This window comes from Liolophura sinensis, chromosome 6 (assembly GCF_032854445.1).
Source record: "Liolophura sinensis isolate JHLJ2023 chromosome 6, CUHK_Ljap_v2, whole genome shotgun sequence".
NCBI classification, from domain to species: domain Eukaryota; kingdom Metazoa; phylum Mollusca; class Polyplacophora; order Chitonida; family Chitonidae; genus Liolophura; species Liolophura sinensis.
Window position 1 is genome coordinate 25,473,377 of NC_088300.1, and position 22,098 is coordinate 25,495,474.

At 37.8% G+C, this 22,098-nt stretch overlaps 2 protein-coding genes across 3 annotated transcripts; one reads left to right on the forward strand and one right to left on the reverse strand.

The window, feature by feature from the left end:
• Positions 1-1,941: 1,941 nt before the first annotated feature.
• On the forward strand, positions 1,942-7,543 carry LOC135466267 (succinate dehydrogenase assembly factor 2, mitochondrial-like). Its single transcript, XM_064743678.1, has 4 exons — positions 1,942-2,035; positions 3,879-4,063; positions 5,821-5,930; positions 7,276-7,543. The coding sequence occupies exons 1-4, from the start codon at positions 1,958-1,960 to the stop codon at positions 7,383-7,385; spliced, it is 483 nt and encodes a 160-aa protein (XP_064599748.1). The 5' UTR covers positions 1,942-1,957; the 3' UTR covers positions 7,386-7,543.
• Positions 7,544-7,662: 119 nt separating this feature from the next.
• Positions 7,663-19,756, reverse strand: LOC135466266 (lysosomal aspartic protease-like). 2 transcript variants are annotated; one of them, XM_064743677.1, is made up of 9 exons: positions 19,601-19,756; positions 18,264-18,405; positions 17,648-17,771; positions 15,954-16,072; positions 15,221-15,420; positions 13,379-13,501; positions 11,402-11,549; positions 10,841-10,939; positions 7,663-7,927 (listed from the first exon to the last, which is right to left on the reverse strand). In XM_064743677.1, exons 1-9 carry the CDS (start codon positions 19,663-19,665, stop codon positions 7,766-7,768), a joined length of 1,182 nt encoding a protein of 393 aa, XP_064599747.1. In that variant the 5' UTR covers positions 19,666-19,756; the 3' UTR covers positions 7,663-7,765. The 2 variants fall into 2 exon arrangements, with proteins under 2 accessions (XP_064599747.1, XP_064599746.1); XM_064743676.1 differs by lacking the exon at positions 7,663-7,927 and adding an exon at positions 8,631-9,521.
• Between the last annotated feature and the right edge of the window lie 2,342 nt (positions 19,757-22,098).

The following is a 22,098-nucleotide window of genomic DNA, read 5'->3' on the forward strand; positions in this document are numbered from 1 at the left end:
CAATTTTGTGCCCCGAAATTGAGAAATAATAGCAAAACTGGCATGAGAAACATAGGCTGTTGTATGGGTGTACAGTGCAGTAAATCTAATTTACTATTAGCCTGCTTATTGTTTGCTCCACTGATAAAACTGACTCCCATCATGCAGGGTACTGAGTGAAAACTGAGTTATAATACTGTATATTACTTACAGTTCGGTGTGTAAAAAGACACCCTTAGTAGTACATAACGGGCTTAAAAATGATACTTTTGTTGCCCACACATTAAGTTTTTCTGATAGGAAAATAATTAAACTCTTAATGGACCTTATAAGATGGATAAATCAAAATCAAGCAAAATGTGCCGCCTGAAAAGTGGTGAACTTTAAGTGAAATACATTACACAGTAAATACAGCATCAAAAAATGGAAGATGCTCCAGAAGTGTATACGTCTGCCTCAGCTACATGTGTACGAATTTCTATACTACAGCTGAGGGACAACATGTATTTCTGTTCCATCTGTATGTCGAACAATTGTTTAACAAATTTCAGGACTTAGGGATCAAGGTCACCACCATAATTTAATGGATCAGCACTTGACCCAAGGCCAAGCTGGGTACAAATTTCCTCCAAATGTGGATGGCAAGGGACCTCTAATGAACTTCGTGTAAGGCCAACTTAAAGACCCTACTGGTCCCTTTCAGCTGCTTCATTCTGCTAGGGGGCCTCCGTGACCGAAGTCTTTATTAAGCCCGGCACAATGACCCAAGAGCCTCTCATCATGCTGGCTCCCTCTCCAGGCGTACGTGGGAAGGTTTGCCAACCTGGGGATGGTTGTAGGTTTCTGCCAGGCTCTGCTCGGTTTCCTCCCACCATAAAGCTGGCTGCTGAGGTGAAATATTCTTAGGTATGGCGTAAAACACCAAATACATAACTTAGACAAAATCAACACCTCATGTTTGCCCAGTGAATTAAAAAAAACTGTGTCATCTGGACTGCTTAGCTGCAGTTCACACCTTTTGTGGTACCAGAAAACACTGTCTTGGTAAGATGAGCTTTGAAACAAAATTAATCTGTTTATAATTTATGATTCTTGCATATGCCATATACTTCAGTTTTATGGCTGGAGGAAACTTATGTGCCCAAGTTAAACCACCGACTTTTGGGAAGTTACTGACAGACTTACTCACATGTGACAGAAAGATATAATGCACACCACATGGCTATTGGTGGATGACAAGTGACACTCAACGACTCAACGGTCCGTGCAAATGACCACACAAGCTTTTGTGGTAACTTCACCACCTAATTCGCATATTATCTGCATGATCAAATACTAATCATTCTTACTATTATATTAAATAACAAAAATAAACAGACAAACAAATAAATAAATACTTATCTTTTTTATTTAATTTAGATAATATATGCAGAAAGTATGTGTAGGCCTATTAACACATATTATAGTATGTAAAATCTTCCATATCTTCCAATCATTCTTATGGACACCAGTATGCTAGTCCTATATATAATTCGTAAATTTTAGTTAAAATGCTTATAGTTTATTATTTTATTTATTGTCACTTTTAATTAAACTGTTTATATTTTATATCATTATTTAGTTAAAATGCTTACAAAAATGCAAAAAATGCAACCAAATGCATACCTGTCTGCATTCACAGGTGCACTAATAGCTGCAATACACATTAAATCTACTGATAGTATTAGGTTACTGTCAGTTTTGAAGGTCAGTATAAAATTAATGCCTACACAAAACCGTCTTTAGAAAACCTCTATGAGGAATAGAATTTAGTTCATATTCCAAATGTTCAAAAGGAGGTACTCACAGGATGTTCTCTCTGAAGAAATTCTAATCGAAGGGAGACCACTCTCAAGGAATAAATGTATGCTTGCCTGGTTATTTCCCCTTGATATATATCGACGAAATAAAATCAGGGGGAGACAATTTGTAAACAAGAATGGCTGCAAGAACGAGCATAACGGTGTTGACAAGGTTGTCAAAATGTGTGAATCTCCAGTCACAGAGCTTATCAAGGGTAAGAATGCTGTGGAGAAAGTCTGGCAATGAGTGGGACAACACCAGTTATTTTCTTCGCTGTTCATGCAGAACGTAAATATCAATATCACGTCTCTGTGATCACTGAAGTGAAGGTCATTTTTGCTACTGTATCAGTACCCTGCACAGATTATGCAGTTATACAACTCAAGAACAGAAGACAACCTCTACCCTCACACTTCAATTCCAAATTATGAATTTAGATGTACGCTTTATCTAAAACAACGGGTATTTTAGTAACGCATAGTTGGTTGTTAATTGCGTTGAGTTGTCTTACCTTGCTAAAAAACAAATCTGTGTTTTTCACTGAGAACATAAAATGATAAGGTTGTGTTACGAACGCACTGCGGTATGACTAGGCCCTATGACTTCGTGTTAACTAAAGGCAGCGCCATATTCACAGCCTACAGGCTACAAAGGGCGAATTATTAATAATAAATAACAGATTATGTATACATCTATGCGGTTGTAGAGTACAAGTATTTCATAACATAACTACATTAGATTCTGAATTTATATGTCAAGATTTAATTTCACGTAAATTCTGATCGGTTTTCTATGGATTACATCTGTGAAAATACCCAGCCCATCTGTCGTTAATTAGATTGTCTGTCTTATGAAAAACGTCTTTCTGTTGACCAGCATACATATATTCGTGTCCAAGGAGTGCCTTGCACAATTGAACAAAAATCATTTTGCCTATTTCGAAACGAGGTAAAAATTTCAAAGTCATTTGAACAAAATTTATCCGTTCAACACTCCCTGCTGCCATCACACCCAATTGCAGCCCATTTTGAAACCCTTCACCTTTAAAGCAATCAGTGCATTCATAGTTCCTGTAAAGCCCTGCACACGGACAACATTTGTTGTCGAAAATTAGATTACTGGATCCAGACAACAAAAAATCCTTGAAATTTACTGATGTGCTGGTAACCATTCTGAAACACTTGACCAAAGATTCAGCTTGTGTAATATTGGGCAACCAAAAAATACAGAAACAAATGAGGCGCGCACAGGATTTCGCTTATTTGGATAATCTAGATCTTGTGTGATCATTGTCGTCTACATCAGCCAGTTAGAGTCTATGGAAATTTCATGTGAGTACACACAAAACGGAAGCTGGGATAACTTTTTTGGGGGTCATGTGACGGTCTTTCACTGCTGGAATCGTCTAAAATACACAACAAATGCTGCTTGTGTGCGGGTAACCGATATTTGGGATCATCTGACACTGCGTTCTGAAAACCCTGTTTTCAACAATGTTGTCCGTGTCGGCTATTCCTTAGTCTGAACTTAATTGTTGATCCATCTGTTAATTTATCAGTTGTCTGTGTCACAGTTTAAATTGGATATTTATTGTTATTATTACTGTTATATTTATTTTGGTCGGATTTAAAGTATAAGAAAACAATAAAAGAAGCAAGCGTCCAGTATCAAGCTAAAATTCTTGAAAAGTAAGAAAATGTTGTCTCAGACATATGGTTCCCCAGCTAACAATATTGTAGGGACTTGATGGCAATAAGCAGTCAATAGTGCCCTTTCGTGTAGTCTTACATGGAATTTGCTATACACAACTTGCCTTCCACCAAGATGTAAAAGTTTACAGAAATGACGTTATACTTCACAAAAATGAATGTTTTCCTCCAACCATAATGAACAAGTAAAAAAAATAATAGAAGTAGTTGTCAAGTATTTGTCATCTAACATCACAAATGGTTGTCAAGTGCTTGTCACCTGACCTGTGCTATAGTTTTATTGTTTCCTTTCACTTTAAGATACCATCTTTGTGTTTAAATCCATTGTATGTCCTCTGTGACAATCAGGTCGGCAGACTGGTATTAGCTTGCCCCAGCCGCACCCTGACAGATCTGCGAGCCCCGCCAGGGATTGAAGAACCTCCCATCCCAGCCTATGAAGCCAGGTTGAATGAGAAAATAGGTGTGAAGAGAGCTCGTCTCCTGTACCAAAGTAGGAAAAGAGGGATGACAGAGAATGGGTTATTGTTGAGGTAAGCTCTGCACATGTGGGCATTTTTAGGCACCTATCATTATGGGCAGGTGTATTATACAACTCCACTTGTTTTGCATGTACAGTTAAAAAATTTTTATGGATCCATGGATACAAATGTGATGATGTGCCACGCCCTTCTCCCACACTACTGATGTGCCACGCCCTTCTCCCACACTACTGATGTGCCACGCCCTTCTCCCACACTACTGATGTGCCACGCCCTTCTCCCACACTACTAGAGATGAGTTACATGTGTATGTAGTAGTATCTGAGTTTGAAAACAAAATACACTACTGAAAAGAGATATAACTGCAGTCAGTTTTTTATCCATGCAAAGATTGATTCTTGTTTCAAATCTCGTAACTATCAGATTGACTAAACAAGGTCAAATTAAGTAACAGTTTAATTGATGGCTATGTTTATCTGGCTTTTGTGTTAATTGATTGCACATGCTGGCGTCCTCTCCGTCCGTACATGGGAAGGTTGTCTAGCAGTGTGCAGATGGTCATAAGCTTCCCCCGGGCTCTGCCGGTTTCCTCCCACTATAATGATGGCCGCCATTGTATAAATGAAGTGTGTATAAATGTATAAATGTCTTGAGTAAGGCACGAAACACCAATCAAACAGATAAATAAATGTAAATTAATGTACAAGAATAAGTACTGCAAATAGGTTCCCAAGATTTTCTTAGTCTTTTACAAAAACATACCCTGGGATTCAGAACCTTTATGGACTTGTGCATAAAATGCTGGAAATATTAACCTAAATTATGTTTCCGTGCATGGACAGAAAAGTTGTCTCCCTTGATGCTTTTCGTTGGAAAATGCATATATAAGTATTGAATAAACTTTATTTCACGACAAAACCTAAATCAATTTTTCCTGCATGGGCAGAAAAGGTGTATCAAATGCTGGAAAATATTTTTGTTTCAGAGAAAAGCTATGTGAACATTTCTTATGTTGTCTCCTTGATGTGCTTGGTTGGCATGTTTATGAAACAGTGGACATACGAGAGAGGTTTTGCACAGTATACATGCTTACATATGTCATCACTTTGTGTGGCTTCTGTGACATGTCCTTTTTACATAGGTCTGTCTTTTATGGGAGCACTGGATGTCAGCCACCATATGAATATATTTTGTGACATGGTTTTCCATTATTCTGGTGTCCAGTGTAAAGTAAACTATTCTTCCACCTGGGGGCCTCCGTGGCCACCAGTGTGGCGCAATAACTCAAAGCCTTCCACCAATGGGGTCTCTGTGAGTTCATGTCCAGCTTATGCTGGCTTCCTCTCCAGCCATACATGGGAAGGTCTGGCAACAACCTGCGGATGGTAGTGGGTTTCCGTCACACTCCAACCATAATGATAGCCTCCGTCGTATAAGTGAAGTAGTCTTGAGTACAACATAAAACAACAGTCAAATATTCTCCCACCTTTGTTTCGGCTTTGGTTAAGAGTAAAATTAAGTCAAAATTCTGAATAAAACACGAGCTATAAAGCAGAATTTACGAAAAATCAAGTGGCATGGACTCGACCTGCTACAAGAAGACACAGAATATGTACACATACCAAATGTCGTCATGTGACTGCAGGGTAAACCCTACAGTATACTTACATACATACATACACACTCATGATCAGAAATGTGAAGGTAACAGTAAATGGAAATGTTGAAAGGCTACAAAAAATCAGTTCAAACTGTCTTGTATGTTTCATAATACTGTATTGCGTCATTGTTTTTTTTTTATTTTACAGTACATTTGCTGCCAAATTCTTAGATGGATTTAGTGAAGAGGAGTTGAATGTATATGATAAATTAATAAACCAACCTTCCAATGACTGGGAGATATACTACTGGGTTACAGGTGAGTTCACATTTGGGTGTGGTTTCAAACCAGGCCTTGAACAGGAAATTTGTAGATTCTTCCACTCTGAACTGCTCTGATGACAGTAGGCAGTCGGGGACACTGGTATGGCCTTTAGGGCAGTCTGTATAGCACCACTTGCCTTACACCAATATGGCATGTATATCTAAATGTCACAAGGGAAAGTTCATCAGGCCCTCACCAAAAGTTGGTGGTTTACCCCTAGAACTGCTTTTGTACACTTGTCAAACTGACCCATCTTTATATCAGTGAAAAATTCTCAAGTATGGCGTAAATAACCAGCGAGTGAAAATACTGTAAGGGATTCTGAAGGAAAGCATCTCTAGGTTTTTACCTTTACAAATTTGTGATACACATGTAAGTGGTGAGAGATGAACACTGTTGTCCCATCTCTTCTAGTCTTGCTTAACCTCCTGTCATCTGCCATTTGACTTGCATCAAGATGTCTTCCTGTGTTCATACTTACGTATGGGGAAAAAAAAAATGACGCAAACTTCCGACACACGAATAAAATTAGTTTTGTTAAAGCCATGTGAAAGAAAGTTAATCAGAATTTACCAATATAATGCACATTTTGCATACTTCTTGGTTTGTGTAATGTTGCATGAAGGAGACATTGCAGTGGAAAAGAAGCAAAATTGCACTTCCTGAGAAAATCAAACACATCTCATCAGTTTTAACCGGTTATATGCGAGTTATTCTATAATCCAAAAACAGACTTGTTTCTGCCAACATCACGCAGTCAGTTTTGCACTATAGATATGCGGTTCATTGTGTTTCTCCAACATGGCTTATCCTATGGCATAGTAAGAATTCAAGATTAAAAGTTGACTTTATAGAGTTACCAAGCAAAAAGCTAACCTTCTTCTGAAATACGAATGCTAAGAATCTCAACCGACCCCTTCAGTGGCCTAATGGTTACGGCGGCAGTCTCGAAGTCCGGGAAACCCAGGGTCAAACTCAAGTCGGGTCATCCCTCAAAGACTTTAATAATCGTGCTAGTTGCTGCTTTGCTTTGCATTCAGCACAAACATTAGAGCAAAGAAACGGGACTGGTTAGCCTGGTGTCAGTATAATGTGACAGGGTAGGATGTCATGTCTGGTGTCTTCGGCAGGATACTTTGCAGCACTTGGGCAGCATGGACTCACCCTGCCACAAAACACAGTACATGTACATACACATAATGACTCCGTCTCGTCATAGAATTGAAAAATTGTTAAGTACGACATGAAGTTCTTTATTGTCCACATCAGGAGATGAATAAAATCATAAAGAATGAAGTATGTGTTAGAACATACATGCATTGTCAATCTATCCTTTCAGGTGCTAAACCAACCCCTTTGGAGTTTGAATCTGATGTGATGTCCCTCCTAAAAGATCATGCCAAAAATGCCAACAAGGACTGTCGATCAACGCAGCCAGATTTATACTGAAGATTCCATGATTAAACTTGACCATGGACAATGATAGTCAACAACCATCTCTAAGTTTTTAACGTTTGTGTACTCAAAACTATGGCAGAGCCAAGATTGTACCCAAGTATTGCTGGGGAATATCCTTCATTTGGCAGGATTCTCAGTACCCTGTGATATCACGATGTTACTGCATAAATCAGGGCAGATGCTGTGAAATAACATCATGGGCAAACCAAACCATTGTACAAATACTTCTCATGCATATTTAAGAATAAAGTGATACAAGTACAAGAGCAAAGATTCAAATTCAGCGTAGTTTTTTTTTTATTATCACAAGTACAGTCCAGGAAAGAAATATATCTCAGCAACATTAAAATGTACAAAAATGCGATGTCGTATTAAACTGCTGTTGCAAAACCAACCCTGCTGTTGCCCACGTCAAATTCACTGTAAAAGCGTCCAATGAAAACATCTCCAAGTATCCACAGAGGGCCGGCAGGTGGTGGGATGTCAATACCAGAGAATCCGCTAAGGCAGATCGTGGTGCCACGTTGATTAATCTATGTGTTAAACAGACAAGCAGCATGCAGAAGCTACCACACTTTACATGCGAGGAAGTTGGAGATTTGTGTGTTCTGTTTCATGTGGGTTACCTCCCCGATAACCAGCAGATTGCTTAATTTTCAGAGCGTCCCCACCTAGGTCTGGTCAGACAGGCGAGAACAATTGGATTTGAAGAGAGTAAAATCGAAAAGCATGAAAAAATTTCACTTAGCATCTTTCAAAATCTGCATTTGTGGAGGAAAGTACAGGTACATATATCATGGGACTATGGGGAGATAACCCTCTGAATGGAACAGAAAGCAAGTAGAGACTGAGAATGTTTGTGCTACAGGGTTACAATTACCAAAACAGCAGTACTTGTATGCTTTCTACAGGGTGTGCGCTGTATTCACAGACAAAAGAAAGACGTGTCACAGAGACAACTAAAGGAAAGAATAAGCACTATGGACAATTAGGGGATTCATGTTGTCCAAAACAGTCACACAAGTTAGCAATAAAGCCTTACTGAAATTTCTCACACAAACTGTAAAAGAAGAATTTTTGGCATCTCTGATTCAGTAGAGAACTCCAAAACTGAGGTATGTCGATGTATTCTCTGCACAAAAAGAATTTTAGTGAAACTTTTGGAATATACTGAATTCCCAGCCACTCTGTGCAATAAAGCATTCCAAAACCTGCAAGCTCCAAGAAATATAATGCATTAGCAGAATATCAGAAAATATCAACATGCATTAGTGAATAAGAACACGGAATTTCACTGAAAACAACAAAAACCATCAAATTTCCATACAATCTGAAAGCCAAGACAGAGAGAAGCAAATCCAGGTTGTCTTGACACGCACATTTCTCAATGAGTATTGATTGGAGTGGACTGGATATCATCAAAGTTATGTCAAATGAGTTTTTCCTCATGTTCGTAAAATCCTCTTCATTGTAATACAAATATTTAAAACTATGTACTCAGATACAAAGTATATTAGTGCTGTGGTTTACAACAATTTTACAACAAGGTCACGAAGTAATATGAAACTATGTAGGAATGTAATGCACCGGTGTATGACCAACATGAACGTCTAGGCACAACAAAATGAATTAACACCACACGGCTAATAAGAAAAATAAAACCAATCCAAAAATCTGGACGTTTTTAAGTAGAGATCTTCTATTATAAGTTAACAGGTATGCTGTTCTGCTATAGACAATTTGAACACTACACCTTGAGAAACACCACATAATACATGTAGAATACAGTATTTCCATTCTTTGTAAGAATTTACATTTGAAATATGGACTCCATTAAATCTCAGCAATGAAATTTACTTCAGCAATTACTCGTTTGAATTTTCCTTCTGTCTTTATTGTGCAACTGATATCCCTTTCTCTCAGATTTATCATAAACACACAGTCACTCTCTCTTCATTTCTAGTCTCATTTGGATGTGGCAAACCCAACACGCTTATTGCCTGTGTCAAACTCTGAATAGAATCGTCCAATGAAAACGTCCCCAAGGATCCACAGGGGACCTGCTGGGGGAGGGATGTCAAGGCCGATGAATCCACTCAGACATATACTCTTGCCCAGGGCAGTGACCTGAAAACCCATATTCATGATGAAAACATATGGAAAAATGGCAAGCCAAGGATGAAGGCACCAGAATACATATACCTTAATTCTTCAACTTTTTCAATCGCCTCTGAAACCAATATTTTGAAACATTCCGAGAGAACTATGGGGCGTTGAAAACTAAGTTGCACATATATTTTGATAATTTTATACAAAAAATTCCACTGAAAAAAGTGCTTGAGAGGTGGAAAATGTTGAAGATTTACAGTACATTTAGTTTCTTTTGTTTGTCTATCATCGGTTTAATATTGCTTAGTCTAACACTTCAGCCAATAAGATTGATTTATTGGTTGGTATTCATTGCAATGGTCATGGATATTTAACACTGTAACAAAACATCACAAACAGGATTATTTTGCTTCATAGTCCTTTGCTAGCAAAATGACAAAAACTAGCATTTAATAAGTGTTATAAAGCTGAAGCCTGAATAATCCTTTCCAAGATTCTTTTCCTATACATATACATGCAGATATGGTTTTTCTTAACCTGCTTGTTTGTAAAAGTCCTTGCTATGAATAGGCCTGCTGTCTCACCAGAACACAGCATTAGAAAGATTTTTCAAATTCTGCACAGCCCAATGCTGTTCTGTACTCAGAAGCTCTATTAAATTTGGTTTGATGACTGATGACATCACTGGCATTAACCTACAGGATTCAAATGAAAAGCTGCATTTAGTCGCCTTTAAAACTGATGGAATCACATTTAAAGCTCAGAAAAGGACAATTCACTATTGATCACAATTACAGGAGCATATTTCTTTCTGAAACAAATGAAAGGTTATTAACACTGAACTCGTAAAACCCCTTCCCTCCTTTAACATCACACTTTTCGGAATAGGTGTGTTCACACAACAAGGTAAAACACAGGTGATTTACAGTTATACTGTAATTTTTCCTCTTTGTGTGTCCCATCAAGAGTCTCCCGCTAAACCTGCTCAGGACAAAATAGTCTTTGCCAAGTTTTCAATGTTACAAATGTGAGTGATGTCTCTTGTATTACTACTTTCAGACATGGTAGGGCTTTTAGCATTACAAATTATCTATGGAGTCCAAACTACTATTACAATTTTATTAATTTCACATTCATCAACACCAAACTTTGGTAAAGAAAGAAGCTGTCTTTAAGAGATAATTTTACTGTTGTACATGTAGATGTGTACTCCTGATAAACTTCATGAATCCAATGCAGCCCTCCCAAGCCACAAGCAGTTGTGCCAAGACAAGGGGGATCACTCTGACACAACTTTAACATCAGAAAAACCTGTACAAACGGTTACTTAAGCTTACCCTGAGAATGTAGTCTTTGCCTTCCAGTGTGAAGTCTTTCCCTCCCAGGGTAAAGGAGATGGTGGGCAGGCTGGGGATCTTGTTGCAGTCGACCATGTACTGTGAGGGAGGAAAAATGACAGCTGAACACTGGCATACATGGATTTCATCATGGAGGCCTCCAATGAGGTCACACAATGAACAGTGTTCTATACCAGGCCTTCGTTACACAGAAAGATTTGCTTTTCAGCAAGCATTTGTCAAAAAATAAAAATTGGATTTAATGAATTTAATTGTTTTGGGGAGGTTTGAATATTAAAATACATATTTATAACACAAAGTTATAGTTTGTAAACACTTTGGCCAATTTTCTTCTAAATTTTACTGTCCATTATTATTGCAGTGTTAAACACCCAAGACTGATGATCTTGTCCATTGGGTAAAATAAAATGCACCAACACAGATGACACTGTATCGCAATCTGAATGAAATCATATCAACAACTTTAATATCCACTGAAATATAGCTACTCCACTCTCTTCTGACCCCAGCTAAAAAACTTTTTTAAATTCTGGCACTGACCTCTCCTTTGGCCAATGGGGTGGCTCCAATAGCCTGATTCAGCTTGGTAACCTCAGCGGAGGGTCCAGCAATCAAGGAAGTGCCAGTGTCAGCAATAGCTTGACAACCTCCATTACAGAATGTAGTTGCTTTGCCGTTCATCTTGACACTGTAATTACACAACAGACAAATCAGCCTGATTAATATCACCATCTCTTCTGAACTGGCAATGTTTTTTTGACTTTATGTCTCGAGACAAGTAAATTTTATCTATTTATTATTTATTTCAACGGTAAATACCAGGATTTTCTTCACCAATAAAAGTGATAATTTACTCAGATATCACTTTTGTAATTACATTTTGATATTACACACCCAAACGTCATGATGTCAAAAAAGAAACATTTTCTTTTATGACGTTCCAATCTGAGCACAGTGTGATGACATCAAAATACAAGTTTAGTCACCTTTAACATTCTTGCCTCGCACAACAAGAAGACACCATCATGAAGGACATTGTGTACAACATCACATATGTATGTCTGTATAGGCCTACCACTAAAAACATTGCTTATACATCGTTAAACCATAATCATTCATTCTTTAAATGTACAAAATCATAATAAATAGAATATTGCAAAATGCATCTTGTGGGTCATCGTTTCCACCTCTCACTCAAAAAATATTTATGTTATTCAATCTTCACTGTGCAATATCCTTTATTTACTTAACTGGTGTTTAATGCTTCATATTCGCAAAATATGAGATTGGTCATTCTTATGGCAATCAAAAGTTCCTTGCTTAAACAACTACCATTTGCCAGGTACAGTAAGAAGCCTAAAACCTAAAGCTGAATCAAACACAGTCAGGTTGTTACATTGCTACAGTATTATCTCTGCACACCCCATGGTTGACTGGAAACACTGTAAACATTAAAATCAATTTTAAATATGTAATATAAACAGTTTCCATATTTCACCTAAAGTTTGGCCTACAACCATGCACTTTCAGAATCCCGTACATTGGATGAATCAATCAGAATTAAGTAAAACTTGTCACTTGAAAAAAAGCTAAATTTTTATAGGTGAAAGGCAGTAATGTACAAAAGCAATTCCAAACGAATGAATGACTGAGGTTTAAACAAGTGACAAGAATATGCTAGAACCACAAAAAAAAAAAAAAAAATAATTTGAAAGTGAAAAGCAAACATCACTCAGGGTTGGGATTAAGCGGTGAACGCTCATTCGGGTTACGCATGGGTCGACGTTCGTCTAATTATGGGGAACGTTCACCATGAGCTAATCCTGAGATTCAAATATTTTAAGTTTACAGGGAAAAGGCATTTAAAATCTGAACCACAAGACGGGTTTAAGCCAATTTACCCCGGCATTTGAATACTGTCAGCATTTTGTACAACGAGCGGAAACGCGATCGTAGCAATCTATCTAATCACTATCTATCTATCTAATATATCTAAAGACTTCCATGTAACCACGCACGCTGAAAGTCAGCTAAAATGGTATGTTCATCTCCCCTGAAAATGTTGAAAAGTAAGGGAACAACTTCTGAGTCGGTCACAAAAAAAACATTTCTTTCCTAAGACTTTCACAGCAAATTTACAGATGAAACAAGTGAGGACAAAAGATCTACTAGGTTCCAATGAAATTATGTTTGGAACATATTTCCAAGATTCGCGGCGAGGCAAAAATTCAAGGCATCAGTGGACAGTCACTGCAGTCCCTCATAAAATATGTGGACGGCGTAACTTACGTCCACAAATCCAATGTGACAAGACATGTCAAGGCCGGATTTTGGCACGAAACATCGGCAACAACAACAACAGACTGTTTGCAGCATAAGTGCAGTAAATAATCAATAACTTATAATGAATGAATGGGTGGTAAACCATTTTTATAATGGGTTACCATCACCGGAGCTTAATTCCAACCCTGATCACTGTTGTGACAATTGTCTGAGTTCCTGTCTGGTACAACTCACCCATCCATCTTGAACTGCCAGTAGGCTTGTTTGTCCACGTTGATGTAGGTGAAGTTACCGCTGTAATATTTGGGGTCACTTCCTCCTAGGATCAGCTCTCCACCCTCTGCAGCACTTGGGTCTCTGATAAACCAGTTCCACAACTTTGTTACAACACATACCAACATACATAAGCCATAGTGTCTTTTAGTCTTAGGCATCTAGAGTTAGCTTCCCTTGAGACCACTGCACTCCACGGGTCTTGACCCAGCCCTCCTACTTCACGTGAACAGATTAGTGTCTCGGTGCAAAACAGCAAAAATTCTATATACACTACTACATGTAAACTTTAGATGCAATATGAAAATTTAATTCATAAGAATCTGAAGGCTAAAATGTATCGGTCAGGTAAGGACACTTCATAGGAATTATAACTTGCCCAGATCAGATATTAAACATTCCTCAATTATATCAAAAGATCCGCCAGCTATGTCTGTGGTCGAAATGCCTTGAGCATTTAATGTAATCTTATGATCATTAATAACGCTGTAGAATAATTCATGCAAAAAGGTTTAAATCCGTTACTGCATCACTGTCCAAGTGACTCCTTACAGACTGCAATACTTGTATTTAACACTTACATATCTTAGCAAGGCTACCAAAGAGCTCGCCTGTAGGAGACACATGAATGCAAACCTCAGCTCAATACATAAAGTACTGAGATGGTGAATTTGTTAATTAAGGTAATAATATGCACACAGAACATCAGCGATGGAACATCAGCGATAGAACATCAGCGATGGAACATACCCCTTGAGTCATTGTGCTTTATGTGCATGTAAAACTTCAGGTCAATTATATATATGCTGTACTTTTTGAGATACCACTCCTTATATTTTGCTTAACTTTGATTCTATTACACAATACACAAGTCACAACACCAATACATTTGGTAGCTGACAGTATTTAATAAGTCACATCGAATGAACGATGGAATATGCCCCTCGTGCTATTGTGTTCTACCCGTGAACCCTGATCTCAATACCTGCAGTACTTTTTTAAGATACCACCCCTAACATGTGGGGTATGACATAAGTTACACCTGTACTTTGTACAGGCACACTAATACTCTGGATTACTACCGCCAACCATACAGACAGGGTATTGTACATGATAAACAAGTAGTGCAAATGTAGGAATATGAAGGCATCATTGTGAAGCAACATTTTTGAAGCTGTGTCATTGCTCTGCTGATAAAAACATAGGGTCTATTGTGACTCAGTCTTTTATTTTGCCATGTCATTCTCCTCGTACAAAGATAGACTAGAGATTTCAGCACTTTTTTTTTCTTTTTTTTATTGTCATCATCAGGAAAATGACAAACTTACTGTTAAAAAGATATATTTCATTTCTCCCAGTTGCACGACTCGTGTATTACGCACTTAGCACATTCCACAAAAGTTGGGTGCACCTGTCCTCACTTAACCCTTGACTAGAAGACAAATACCACATCTACAGGCAGCTGTGACAGTAGCCTAACAGTAACTGTAACAATTAGCACAAACCTCTGCCCCAATAAAATGTACAAGTTCATTCAATCATTACAGAAAAAAAGGGACAAGAACCCGCATTTCTGTCCTACCCCTGAAAAGTGAAGAATTCTTAAATAAAAAAAAAAAAAAAAAAAAAAATATGGAACAGTCCTTAGCCAAAGGTCAATTTGTGCATCAAAATTTCACCCATATCCCTGACTACTGTAACTTTTCCATGATGTTGCTGACTGACAGACAGACAGAAAACAAGCAAACACCTGCAAAAACATAACCTCCTTTGACTGATGTGAGGACAACAAACAGTGCTGACCTGTTCAGGTAGAATGAGAAGACAGGCTGGTCGACCAGCCCCTGTTTGATCATGTTCTGAAATACCGGCACCACACCATCCACAGAGATAGACGGGAAAGCCATGCCCAGGATTCCATCAAACTTGGCCGCAACAAACGTTAAACCAGGCTGCTGCGTGGCCTCAGCAAATGTCTGCCCCTTCACAGTGATGTCCCCAACCTGTGACAAAAAAACAAAAATCAAATTGATAGGGAGTGTTAAGACAGGTTTTTTTTAAATAATTAAAATGTAACTCCTTTGTCCTTAAAGGGCCATGACCATCCATCTCTGCTTTATTTTGGACAATTTATTGCTTGATTGTTGTTGAATACCATACTCTGTTCAAAGTGGCAGTAACCTTGTAAATAGACAACACAAAAAAAGTCTTGCCATGCAAATTCAACTTTATAACACCCATGTCCAGAGCCTGTTGAAGATCACCTGGATGCGGTTTATTAACTGGTACCATATATATATCGAATACAGGTTTTCCTGATTGGCAGCATAGAACACACATCAAGTAAATAAATACATAATGAAACATACAGATTCAATCATGAAAACTACACTGCCAGAAAGACAGTTCTTAAACTTGAACACGTATTCATTTGTTGCTCCTGACAAAAGTGTGAACATTAGCAAAGCAGTTTATGCAACCACTCAAATATGTCTTCTGTACACAAAGCATGACAGGTTTCGTTTTTCAGTCTCACCTTGACATTATCAGTGCTGAGAAAGCCGGTCAGACTACCAGTACCGTAGCGGATTTCAAATGTCGTACCATTGGCCTTGTATGTGCTGGACTTGGTGCTGTCATACTTGTTGTGCAGAACTGTGGAGGCAGGGAAAATGTGTGAATACAACAATGCAGTAAGCGCAAAAAAAAAAAATCCCATCAGGATCGGCACATAAGAGGAAAGGATTTCAAATACTCTAAATATGAGGGAAATGTTGAAAAAGTTTAGTAAAATATTTGCAAAAGTATGAAGAGTTAATATGCCACATAATGGAAATAACGCTGAAATAGGACATTTATGATGATTTAATACAACACAACAAATGTATCTAATATGGGAAATTTTATACTTCAGGCAAGATACACAGGACTTGATTTTGCAAAACATATGAAAAAACTTAAAAATAGCGCACACACTGTATTCTAAAAATATCTGATCAAAATTAGATTAACACAATGCATGTACACTTACCACTATTTTGTTTTTGCTTTAAATGGGCTTAATATTGACATAGATTAATTTAAGCAACAACATGAGACTGACAATTCCCTGAGTGAACTACTCCCATACATGTAATGTAAGGCCTATGAGGTCAGGAGTTATATGGTGGGACTGAAGTAAGTATCTACACATGTGGGTGCTGGTTAAGGTATACTGTACAACACTAGCAGGCCAATAATAAGAGTTTGGTGGTCAAAAGCATCCCTTCGCATCAGCACTGTAGATTGGGGTTTCTATCTGGGACTTTAATTCTGTTGCGGCAAACCACTGATATGGACATATGATATGTGACAAGTATATGTAATCTACAAACACAGGTATAACCGACACTTCACGCCAAACGTTTATCAGTCGCAGGTATCAATGTCATGGAACTCAACACAATACATGTGTGACCTTGTAGCAAAGTTCTCACAAGTACTACTAGTTGTGGAGTGGTGGAGGAGTGCTTAGAGATTAATAGTTGATATTTACTCTATTATCCATATCAGCAGTGTTACATGTAGGTCATGATGTCTCACACTCTTTACCCGAACTTAAGCATTTTCAAAGGGAAACATTTTGTTTAATTCGGACCGATTCATACACTTTATAGGACCAATCAAGAGTTTTTTTGCACACTTTTTTTTATTATTAGAAAATCTTAAGTATTGTCATCAAAAGTATCATTTTAAGGTCTTCACAAGCTTCTAAACGTCGATTTTTACATACCCAACTTTAGGTGAAATACATTATATAGGATGAATGTCAAAAAGATAAAAGAGATCTGTACTACATGTGTGCATACAAGTACCAGTACAAATTATCAAATACCACTGAAAATACAAATCTGGACAAAAGGTCAACCTACACTTGTTTGAACTCGTCTGTTCAGACTCCCCCCAATTAAGGAATTACACATGAAAAAGGGAGTACATGTGCATGTACCAACCTACCATCAAAGGTTCTGATCTTATCTTTTCTGTCTTAACAAAAAGTTAATTTAAAGACAGAAACATAGAAATAGTCACACAGACACAAATTTATAGTTGTACGTATACTAAATTTCAAAGATAAAAACAACTGGTTTGAATGGAAACCGTCAACTTGTTCAAAAAGAACACCAGAAACATGTTATGTACAACACACATTCCACTGTTGAAGTCTCGAGAAGATGGAGTTATACTTACGACAGGCAATGTCAGTGAGCTTGCACTTTTTGGAAGGAACCCATAAGTTAGATGAACCAGTGTCGAAAATCACTTTAAATGGCTGAGGGGGAGTTCCAATACCAATAGCTCCGTAATACTGGGCCTGTAATTACCAGTTAGATTGGACTGATCGGTAACTCATAAATCAACATGCACGACACAGAAATAAGCCATCTTACTAAATCACATGACCAAACAATAAGTTCTGAATAGCTGACTGCAAAATAACACCAGTATTAAAATTCAGAATATTGTGTGATGTTGCCACAGCCTGATTGAATTTCAACATGTCACTTTTGAGTGATGGTCTAACAAAAATTTTCAAGCAATCTATAAAATAACACTTTAAAACACATCTTTCTCCCAAAACAGTTCACTTTAACAATTTCTGTAACTTTACCCGAGCCCAAAACGCTGAGCAAATATAACCAGTCTGATATGGCATGAGGATCAGTTCATTGTTTTAGACAGCTGCTTCATCATATGGCCAGACAAGAAAAGGTAGTGTCTTTCATCCAAAACATGACAAAAATAGGCGTGTCTTTTTTACTTGCATGACATCAGTTAGTAGCCAATAAAATCGTATATCACTTACTTCCAGATAGTTGGACAGAGGTTCTGGGTCTGGTCCCCCAACCTTGTCAGACAGCACAGAGTATCTTAGTTTCAGCTGCTCAATGCTTGTCCCCACTTCTTCCAACTGGCGCCGAACAGACTTAAATTTATGCAACTTTATCCTGCGAATGCAAAATGACAAAAAGAACATAATGTGGAAGTATGCAAGATTATTTATGAACCATGTTGAAGTTTTATGGCATGCATGCACCAGTACTTCAGAGAAATTCATAAATAAAATAGGAGCCATATTTAGAGCCAATTTAGTTGTGGAAAATGTTTGTGCTTCCAAACTGTTTCGTGATCAAGATAATCAAGCTGAATTAAACCTAAAAACAATTTTCAAAAAATGTGATGATTTCCCAAGAAAAAAGTTCAGTTTTCATAAAATTGAGAGCATCATTCTGATTTGTATGTTCCAAATTTTCATTCCCCATGGTCACAATGTTACCTTTAACATTTGGAATAAGATCCTTCCATTTTTTCCTCGATATTGCCCTGACCAAACAAAGACCGTCAATTTCACTGGTGCAAGAAAACTGATGTTTCTACTCCAGCTTCATCGGTCAATCACACATATACAGTACATCGGTACAAATGTAGTTAATGCCAGCTAAGTGACTTCAAACTGAAGCTAGAGAGTAATCTTGTCTGCACCAATGTCTACAGAAGTGATAAAATAGACCGGTTCCCAGGTTTACTTTTTCACAGGTTTGTTTTCATGCAGACATTGCCACGTATTGCCACAGATGTATAGCCTTCGATCAGTTTTCATCTACAAATTCAGTGAAGTGAGTCACAGACATGTAGTGTTTGGCAGGAAATCACAGTTCTGCGTACTTCAAGTGGAAAGTAAAAGTCTTAAATGTATGGTATACAATGACTAGCTTGAAGGTACATGCAGATAATGCACGATACCACATATTATACTGGGATATGTATGGGTACGGATGGTATAATACATGTAGATATCTACTCGGCTAGAGCACCAGTTTTCAGAACATTTCCCTTACCAATATAAAAAAAAAAATATGCGACAAACTGCGTTTTTACTTCATTCACACCATTTACTCCATTTACCAAGTAGTCCTTAATTCAACTTCATTTCATGTCCCAAATGCGATTCAGTACGATAGCCGTTATGCCACACCTATGTCAAAAGAGCAACCCGTTCGTCGCGATGTCAACCCGTGTTGTTGTAAAGTTACCTGGAACCGGGATAAACAGGCTATGTTGTCTTTCAATCGCAAAACAAGGTGTGGACAACGCCAAAATTTTGCCCTGTTATTACTTGGTCATACTTGGCCTGTTAGTTACCTGTAAAAAGCATTTGTCTCCGCAAAGACGGCAGCAAGGCACAATACAGCGACAAATCCCTTCATCTTTTGCACAATTCAGGTTGCTCGTGAAGAAGATGCTATTGAAGAGGAAACCCCTTGCGAAGCCGGACGGTTTTGATATCGTGGCCCGGGAACGAGGATGGAGCTCGCACGTGACACTGGCAAACCACGTGAATGTCCCCAAACAAATTAAGCATTTATGAAGTGAGTTTATCTGATATTTCCACCTCGCGGTTTTCAGTCAAGTGACTTCCCATGGAATTTGTTAGTCATCAGTCGTGTGTTTCACCAATTCCTGTATCCTCGATACGGGGCTCCAAACTCACGCCGGCTCACATGACTTGTCATGGGATTCACGAGTCACGTTCAAGGGACACCACCCTGCAGGGCAACATCCTTCACCCTTGCATCCATGATGCAGACACAGTGTATATATAGGCCTATACAGTATCTTTATCAACTATACAGTATATTGATAATAAAATCAATATAAATCAAGATCTTATAGGATGATAAGATGGTATACTGTAAAAAAAAAAAGAAGAAGAAAAAAAAGTAAAACGACATATGTGCCTTCAGAATGTTTCATTATGCTAAGCAAGTTTCCAGGCCTGCACATAAAGGTTTGGGGCCTATACCCGATAACCTACGTACGGTACTACTAAGCTCTGTAGGTGTAAAGAACCTTGAATCCAAGTAGTAGATAGATTGTGTTTATCATTTACTATGATATCCTATTATACCTACAATAAATCTCCCCAAAAAGCAAGTGTGATTTCACACAGGTGCACGTGTCTTAACACGTGAAATTCAATGTATAGGCCTCAACAAATGCAGCTGTCTTCTTGGCCAGCACACAACAGGATTTTTCAAGCCTGATTTTTCTCATTTGTAGACTTGATTTTCACCGACAAAACTGTTATCAGACATAGGCCACCATTACTTCACACTAAGGCTTTCTGAACCAATTTAAATGCCAGGGGTGGTGCAGTTATTCGAAATTCTAACGCACTGCTTGGCATTGCGAACATTATTTCTTAAATATATTAAAATATAAGCCCTCTTCGAAAATCAGGTTTTCATAACTTTTCACCTAGCTTATTTTCACCACAGTGTATAAAAAATCCTACTTTTATACCTACATATGTATATTAACAGTGTCATAATTTACATGTAGGCTTACATAAAACTTATTGATATCCGCTAGGGTAAAAGTGAAAAATTCTTGAGTCTGGCGTTAAACAAGAATGATATGAATAAATACTTATGCCTACCGGTACCGCTGTTATAGGAACAAAAAGAGAAAGGTGCAAAAAATTTGACATAAGATATTCTGAAAAACCTTCTTTAGTTATCCATATATGCATATATTACTTTTTGTTTTGGACTGAAGTTTTGGGCCATTTCGTATAGGTTAATATAAAAGGATGGGACAGCTATTCTAAACCTGCTCAATTAATTTTTATATAGCGTGCCATTGTCCTATACAGGCCTATCATTCTGTCCCGTGCTAGAAAACATTTGGCCTTGATTAAAATGTGAGCAATCTGGACTTCATCCCAAATTACACTTGATATAAGCTTGAGTTTATATTTTGCTGTTGGTATTAAGTTCACAACGTAAAGAATGCTTATGGTTGGCAGCAAACAGGTGAATGGATACCCAAAAATGCATGTCATCACATATATATACAGGATTCAAAATGCTTATTTGTTATCAAAGTACAAGCACCTTATATTGGATAACCGTAATGATATCATTACTGTCAAGAAGGGCGCATACAATAAATTCTCAAAGTTATACGCGGGTCGCGTTACAACTTTTTCGGACTTAGGAACCATTTTAAGATTATATAAATAGTAACGTTATATGAGCCTCACGTTTACTGAAATTAAGGCAATTATTTCGACTATTCTTAGGAAGTACTGAAAATTTGATTTGAGTAGAGACTATGAATTTTTGGATGAAAATCTTCTGTATAACCTCTTATAAGTGAAAAAAAATTTAACTATGTCGTTAATTTTTGAACGATGTGACTGCAGCCTATAAACCTTAGACGATCGATGTGTGACGATTTGACCTACTTTCTTGGACGATTTGCCAGGGACGATTTTGACCTTGGACGATTGGACCCGCATTAGATTTGCGGGTTGTAAAGCCGAAAACTGACACCCACCTACTGAACAGGAGATGACCACCGCCCATTAGAAGAAAACCATCTAATTCACTTGTTGATTGGAGGTGAACAGGTTTGAGTCAGCCGTTTAAGCCTGATTTAGAGGTTAACACACTTTTTTTTTATAGGTGTACCGATAAATAGCTAGAAAAAACTTTGCTTGAAGTTTAAAGTGGCATCCTTTCAGCATCAACCACCATATAAGTTCCCAATGCAGGCTGCCAATAGTCAAAATATTTTTAAAAATAGCTACATATGTGGAAGTTCACAAAGGAATAATCACGGCCATAATTTCATAA

Coding starts and splice junctions, on each gene's coding strand:
- LOC135466267 (XM_064743678.1), top strand. CDS start 1,958: ATGGCTGCAAGAACGAGCATAACGGTGTTGACAAGGTTGTCAAAATGT. Junction 2,036..3,878: donor AGTCACAGAGCTTATCAAGG/GTAAGAATGCTG, acceptor TGTGACAATCAG/GTCGGCAGACTGGTATTAGC. Junction 5,931..7,275: donor GATATACTACTGGGTTACAG/GTGAGTTCACAT, acceptor CTATCCTTTCAG/GTGCTAAACCAACCCCTTTG.
- LOC135466266 (XM_064743677.1), bottom strand. CDS start 19,665: ATGAAGGGATTTGTCGCTGTATTGTGCCTTGCTGCCGTCTTTGCGGAG. Junction 15,421..15,953: donor TCAGCACTGATAATGTCAAG/GTGAGACTGAAA, acceptor TTTTTGTCACAG/GTTGGGGACATCACTGTGAA. Junction 7,928..10,840: donor GCAAAGACTACATTCTCAGG/GTAAGCTTAAGT, acceptor TTTAACACATAG/ATTAATCAACGTGGCACCAC.